Here is a 7,985-nt window from a genome sequence, read left to right as displayed (position 1 = left end):
AATCCCATAAGAAAGGTTGTAGCTCTAGCGTCTGTTTATTACTGTGAGTGTGGGATGATTAAATAATCCAATGATCCAAGAATCCTGCTCCAGAGACCAAAAAAGGAATTTTTCAAATCACTTCAGTAAGCACGGTAGAGATCTCACTCCAGGCAATGAAATTCATCTATCACATAAAGGCTGTCCCAAATATTGTTACCTTGGAAAGGGATTTAAACCCACATCTTCTTGATTTGAATCCCACTTGCTGATTTTGTTAGAGAATGCTAATGTAATTTGCTTGTCCATCAGACCTACAAATTCAATCTTTCTTTAAGGAGACAGTCTGATGTACCATCCAGTTTTGGACGCTTCACTGACAAAGCCATTTCCAAAATAACGCAGACGTTAACAGACAATGCCTACGCTAGCTGGAGAAGTGATATCTAATAAAGCTCCTAAAGTTTTAAAAGACAAGATTAGATCACATAATGAAAAGCATCATCAGTGTTAACAATAAACACGAATATTCTTCTATATTCTTCTGTAGATGCAAACCTTCAAACACGCACGTATTTCCTTGTCTAATGTAAAACTATCACTCTTACAGGAGACCTTAATTGGCTTGAATATACGATAAGTTTACAACCTTTCATCTAGGAGATTCATAGATGTCAGCTGTTTCCTGTAAAAATGTCTGGAAAAAGGCCTGAGGTCATGAAGTGTAAGAATGAATATCAGATGAGTGTATATCAAAAAAATAGTGTATATATATCTACATAATTTCAGGAAGAGATAATTAGCTCATCATAAGATTTTTCTTACCTTACTTCTATTTAATTTTTTCTAATTAATGTTTCTAATCTAACTAAATTTCTAATCTAAAAAAATTTCTAATCTAACTAAATAATTTTCTAACTAAAAAATTATTTTCCAAATAATTAGTTAGAAAAATATTCTAATAAATTTTTCTAACTAATTAACTAATTTTTTCTAATTTTATTTCTAATAAAAAAACTTACTTCTAATTAATGCTTCTATTATTCAAATGAATGGGACGATATCTAAGAGGACACATGTCACAAACTGCAACCACTGATATCGTTATCGGTGACATTGAAGCAAACCCATAATCAGTTTTCTTGGAGATATTTTACCTACTGAACACCTGTCTTAATTTTTGATTCTCACCCTATCTCAGATTTGCGTTTTACTCTGTGAAATCTGCAGATGTCTCTAGTATTAATTTAGTGATGGATATTTCGTAATGTGAACATTGCGCCTTTAGCGAAAATGCTATATTACTTGTTATTTATTCGTTATTAGGCATACTAATTAAATGTGTCCAGTGGCATGAATTATTATCGTTCACAGTTTTTAAAATGAATTTCACAATTGCAATCACACATTTGCTACTCCTTGTGGGAGAGAGTTCGGCACAGTAACATTTGGATATCTTAAAAACGATAATAGAGATATCGGCGATTAGGAGATCCGTCTGTACACATGGAAGATTCTCACAATGAATGCAATAATATCTCAGATGGACAAAATAGTGTCCTTTCCCAGAACAATCGACAGATGTTACATATTACGTGTACAGAAAAATTGAGTATAAATAGACAAAGAGCTCATTTCTCTGTACCTTACTTCCTGAGGTTTACAACCAGGTAAGTTGCAACTTTTGTCACTTTTATAAATATACGTTGTTAATCTAGTAAATTCGATTATGAGTAGATCATAGGTGTGTAACAATTTTTTTAGAAATTTTGTGTAAGGATTGTGCAAACTCTACTAACTCTAGAATTTAAATGATTTATTATTTCGTTTAGGAGTGCTACATTAGTAGGCGACATTAGCCATTAAAATAATAGTTTATTTTAGAGGAGTAACATTGGAATTTTCCCAGAAAAAATACTTATAAAATGATTTCTGGAGTTACGAAGGGTGTTCATTTCGTTGATTAAATGAAATATTTTTAGAATTTTAACTTAGCATTAAAACTATTGGCAATAGGATTACCAATCCATTTAATAATACTGAAGCAGCGGGACGTTTTCATTTGTACATAAATACATAAACTTTCTAGAACCCTTTTGTTCCGCCAAGGGTAAGAGGAACTATTTTATCTCTGGATATTGGGAGCAGTAATAATGACTCGGATCTAAAGTCTTTAGTGGAATAAGAATAGTGGGGGAAAACATACACAAGGGGATTCATACTGGTAACACTATGGTTAGACAGGGTACTCATGATTTCTTTAATATCTTCTCAAAATTGCAATTACAGACATAATTAGGTGTTTCATAATTCCTGGTACAATATCATTAACGAGTAGATGCCATTTCGACTAAGTGTGGTTAATACAATGTTCGTGAAGAAGCAAAGGAACTATTCTTTCTTTCCTATTCAAATATATTTCACTGAATATTTCTGTACTTGACAGCAGTTGAAACAATTACTGTGTTACGCAAACACACTGTAAACGCAGTCCACAGAATAATATAATCGGCTGTTAAAAGTAGAAACAAACTGCTACTAAAGTTCAAACCGATACTTTAATTAGAAAAAAGACATTTAAAGGGTCATCAAATTTGTGCCACAATTAGATTATATTTATTTTTCAGTTAAAATAATTAGTTTTGCCACAATACAAATAAAAACTAAGAAGGTTATACTGTATATATAATTATTACCTTACATCAACAATGAATTCGAAGCTTCGAATATAGCAAATTACATAGGGAAGGGTAAAACAGAAAGATTCAGCCTATTACAAGTCTACAGTATTTAAATACAGTCCCCATTCATTTTTTTTCTTTCTTTTTACCAAGTGATCTTTTAATATTTAACTTCCAGTCTCTTGTTTTCTCTTTTGGGTCTATTCTGATATATATATATATATATATATATCGGCTAAATAAATCCTGTTTATACTATTTAGACTATACAATGCTTTACTTTTCCAAACTTCTGATCTATTTTCCATTGCTTTCTCTTTGTGGGGCTTTTTCGAATCTATATTATTCACTAATCTTTCTTTGTAAGCTTCAGTTAGCATACGTTCTGCTTTCCTTGATGGAATCATTCAAGGCTAGCTTTTCTTTTTCTTCTTCTTCTACTGATTGCTTCACTCAAAAGACCACGTCCTCCACTTTTCCTGGCTATGTTTAACCAATCCGCATCACTTTGTGGAGAAAAGACATGGTTTACTGTCATTAAAATTCATGTTTTACGATCAGTTGCATCTAAATCGACTTGTGTCCAGTCAATTATCCCTGATGTGTATCTGATTACAGGAGTGGTGCCTGCATTGATTGCTGTTACAGTGTTGCCTTGCTTCAGTTGGGACTTTATACTTTTCTCATTTCAGATATTTAAATTCTGTTTTTCGTTTTCACTTCTGAACTCAAAACGTCGTCAATCTCAAGAATTCCTAGGTATCTTTCTGGGATTCGTTCTGGGACAAGTTATTAATTTCCACTTCATTTGCAAATGCGATGCCTTTGTTGCGTGTTATTTTCCCTCGAACTATGGACTGTTGCACATTTCTCAGTTCCAAACTCCATATAAATGTCTTCACTGAATATTCGGACTGTATTGAGCAGTGATTCAATTTCTCTGGATGATTCCGTACAGCTTAAGATCTTCCATGTATAATATAACATATGTGATATTTTTCTTGCTTGTTTTATTGTTTGTTGTCACCGAAACTAGTTTTTTTTAGAATTAAATGTTATCATTGGTAGGATGAAACGACAAAGGTTAGAGTGACTCATCTTGGAAAATTCTTGTTTTTGATATTCACTCGAGTATAAGCTAAGTGTTTCACGCCATGACAGCAGGTAGGAATTTTCTGGAGTTTCTTCTCACTCCAAATATTTCTAGACATTTTCTACTCCACGTTTGTGGCAAAGGAGTGGTAAAGGTTTCTGGTGATCAATCCATGGCATATATAAGCTAACGTTTCGTCTTTAGAAGTTTTCAAAATCATGTTTTCAATTTTCGATTGCTCTTTTGATCCTCTAGAATTTCTGCAACAAAAATCTACTTAGTTCAATAGACAGAAGTTGAGGTCCAAATAAATATTGACTAATCGAAGTAATCAGTACTGAATTATTTAAACGTTGTTGTAAGCCAAGTAATAACTTGCCTGCTAACATATTTCTTTATGTTTCAAAATCAGAATTATTCTTCCTGTCATCCACTCTTCAATTGAGCCTGTTTACAACAGGTTGTTAAATTGCTTAGCCAATCGAGCATGATAGCTGGTCAGGTATCTAAGCCAAAACCCATGCAATAATTATCATTATTGTTCTTGTTTACTGAATTGGAACTCTAGGAATACTTGTAACTCTAAAATATATCCGTGACAAGGAAATAAGTTGGATTTTCTGTTATGAATAAATTGGAGCAACACATAACATAAAATACTGAGGATGCTAAGGAAACATGGACACAATTATGTTATTAAGTAGTTAATTTTATTTACGTAAGGTATACGCAATTTAAGTAAGGCAATACTATAGCCGATTTGTCTACATGCAGAATGAAAAGTAGTGTTTCCATGAGAAAAATCCTGCCACCTCTGCAAGTATTTGTCTAACTAACTTTCAGTTGAAAAGTCGTTATAAAGATTATTGTCGTCTTAGACTCGATTAATTGGACGGTTGTTGATTAAATATATTAAGGTCAACCCAATTATTATTAATGCATTCGATGCAGTTTGAAATGAGCTAAGTATTTACACAAACGAAACACTGACGATTCAAACATATATGATTTGTAAGATTCTTGTTTTCGGATAGAATCTCTATTGAACAGTATCATCATCATCAAATTTTGTGGATAATATCGGTTGTTTTCGCTGTTTCGATAGCGAAATAATAATAAAACTTAAGTTTAAACAACACTGAATGAACTGAGTTTATTTATTTATTTTTTTATTTATTATATATTTTTTTTTTGTCCCTTCCGTTAGCCATGAAGTATCTCATCTTATTTTGCCTTCTCGGAGCTTCCACTGCATTCGCCTTGGCGAGTAAGTAAATACTGCATTACTGATCAATTATCGTACTTTTTGTTTAATAATTAAAAAAATTAATTGCATGATTTATTTTTAATCTTGGCTCTTGTTCTAACTTATTACTTTTGTTTATGTATCTGTAGATGCAGAACCATTCAGAGATTTTCTGATCGAGAAGAGCGATGATCTTCTCTTGTAAGTTTCATTTATCTTATGCGATTAACGTAAATTCCCGGATGTAACTTCTATGTTACATCCGGGAATTTTATGACCAAATCTGTAGTATAATTACGGAATGATTTAGAAGTGAACTTTATTCATAGCTACCACACTCTTTCTTTTGCGCTCAGGTGATGTGTCAAATGTAACACTGAGAATTAAGCTATCAAATCGCAAACCATTAAAAATCTATTGAGCAGATAAACTTGATAATGAGAATCAAACTATTTGCACATAAATATGTTCATATAATACACTGCTTAGAAGGAAGTCAACTTACACAATAGTGTGAGGAATAAACAGCCATGGCGCTCACCTTAATAAGATGTAAGACCTCCTTTCACTGCACTAAATGCGGCATTCCTACAGGGCATACTTTCCACAAGCGTATGATAGCGATCAATGAAAATTTTGATCCATTCTTCCTGTAGCCATGTAATGAGGTTCTGGACTTCGGGCCGGACGACATTGATATCAACCGACGCTCCAGTTAATCCCACGGATGTTCAGTAGGGTTGAAATCAGGGATTTGTGGGGCCAGTCATGTGTGGTGACGTTCATGTCCATAAACCACGCAGTTACAGCAGCAGCCAGAAGCCTTATGACACGGTGTTTCGAATTACCTTGTGAAAGAGACAATGTGACTTCCGTAGAAACGTCAAGAAATAGGAATCATTACATTATCCACAATGTTCATGTCACCACAAACACAGGTCCGAGGTCGAACCTGGAAAAAACGTGACCGTACCATCACACCGACACCTCCCAATGCCATAACTGGGATTACGCACTCTGGAAACAGTTGTTCACCTAGCATCTCCGCCACACTCTTCCATTTGATCCGTCAAAGTTATAGCATGATTCTTCGCTCCACAATAAGCTTTAAAAGCTTCCATGTCTCTCTGTACACGTCGCTTGCATCACTAAAGACGACGTTGCATGTTGGTTCAGGTAATGCGGGGCTTACATGTGGAAACCCATGTTAGGAGCTTCTGTTTGGAATGTTTTTGTGCAGATTCGTGTTTCAGTCCATCCATACTGGGATTTCCGCTTTCAACGTCTGCCGACCCATGGCAGTTTTTAAATGTTATCATTCGTGGTACTCTACGATCACGTTTGGTAAATGTGATGGAACGTCCACTGCGGCAGCACTTGCACTTGGATCCCTGCGCTTCCATCTGTGTATGCATTCAATGATTGTTGATCATGGATGTCCCACTTTGTGAACAATTTGCGGAAGAGATTGGCCTGCAATATTACTTCCTATTAAAATGCCTCTTTCAAATTCCATCAGTTATTACAGATTTATTTATAATTTATACTTAATTTATAAGCTTAAAACAATAGAATATAATCAGAATATAAGAAAATTAAGTCATTTCATGTGAGAATTGATTTTTGAATTGCAGACAAGTGTGAGCGCATAAATGTAAACTCTTTTCGTCAGAAATTTAGTTGAAAACTGCTGCTTTATTTAAAAACATGTCTATAGAATAAGCTGATCGTTGTGTAATATACTTGTAGTAAACTTGTTCGTCTAAAATGTTAAAACTATAACTGATTGAGAACTGCCGTTTTTTTTTTTTTTTTACATAGAGCGAAATCACAGGTGTTCAATGCAGAAGAACTCCATGCTTTTATAGACTTCAAGGAATTAATCCAAGGCATGATGAATACACTGATAGAAAATATAAAAGAAGCCATTGAAAAGGGAAAAGATGTAGCCTCAGGAATTTTTCAGAAAGTAAGTCCCAAAATGTTAAATGTTTTTATGAATAATATCATACACACACGCGCGCGCGCGCGCGCTCGCACCCCCCCCCCCCCCCCCCCCCACCAAATGCGACGATCGTGAGGAGATTCATCAAGAAAATATGAAATGTGATGTCGGTAGACATACGACTGTGGCTTTCTTGACTGAAACAAAGAATAAATCTCAACCATTTACTTTCACCAAAGAAAATGAATCTGAACATATTCATGATCGAAAGCGAAGAATATTCTTGAAGGATTTCATTTTTTGTTTCTTAAGAAAGTTGAGAAAATGAAGTTATCCTAACACATTTCCATTCAGTGTCATATGATGATCAATCTGGACTTGTATCTTGTTATCTTGTAGAAATATGTGATTCAAGCGAAAGAAATTGTCCAAAGACTCATCTAAAAACAGTTGATTTTTTATGAGTAGATATTAATTTGTAAAGGTTGGACTGTTGGCGAAAAACAGAAAACTCCAAATCGAATGGCAGTTAAAATACGAATTGGGTAGTACCTTTACTGGGTATGACAAGAGTAGCCGTTGCCATGGAGATATTTTGCATTCCACGCTGGTTTTTTTTTTTTTTTTTAATGAGTGGGCACTTGTCTATTCATTACTTCCTGTACATTTAGAAAGATGAAGTGCTTTTATTAAATGATTACACAAGAATAGCGTATATTATAAGTGTCTTTCAAACACACTTCTACGTCTTTCAAATGACTTATTCAAATAAAATATTTCTCCAGTTTTACATAAGAAAATTAATAACAATATTAAGGAAGATAAGACTGCAACGGAAAAAGGAGATAGATTAGTTTCAAAATATCGTACTCTTTCTTGCTAACATCATCATCATCATCATAATCATCGTCATATCTCTCGTCAAGAGGTGACAATGAGAGCACCTCTTGAAATTTTACATTATTTTTACCCTCCTATAAGTAATTTCTCTCCTTTAAATTAGTGTGCGGTCTATAACGACTGAAATACCGATAGTTATTA

The 7,985-nt window shown here is 34.0% G+C and overlaps 1 protein-coding gene across 2 annotated transcripts in view; it reads left to right on the top strand.

Annotated features, from left to right (window-relative positions):
- Positions 1-1,630: 1,630 nt before the first annotated feature.
- LOC150096185 (uncharacterized) overlaps positions 1,631-7,985 on the top strand; it is a 36,183-nt gene continuing 29,828 nt past the window's right edge. For both annotated transcript variants that reach the window (XM_090409162.1, XM_090409161.1), the window contains exons 1-4: positions 1,631-1,649; positions 4,961-5,020; positions 5,149-5,200; positions 6,821-6,968. In XM_090409162.1, coding sequence (XP_090265288.1) covers positions 4,963-5,020; positions 5,149-5,200; positions 6,821-6,968 — 258 coding nt within the window. In that variant the 5' untranslated portion in view covers positions 1,631-1,649; positions 4,961-4,962. The remainder of the gene's footprint in view (positions 1,650-4,960; positions 5,021-5,148; positions 5,201-6,820; positions 6,969-7,985) is intronic.

This window comes from Typopeltis vanoorti, chromosome 19 (assembly GCF_054136105.1).
Source record: "Typopeltis vanoorti isolate ZY-2024b chromosome 19, IOZ_Tvanoo_1.0, whole genome shotgun sequence".
Lineage (NCBI taxonomy): Eukaryota > Metazoa > Arthropoda > Arachnida > Uropygi > Thelyphonidae > Typopeltis > Typopeltis vanoorti.
Note: the sequence above shows the minus strand (reverse complement) of the source record. Positions and strands in the feature narration are given on the sequence as shown.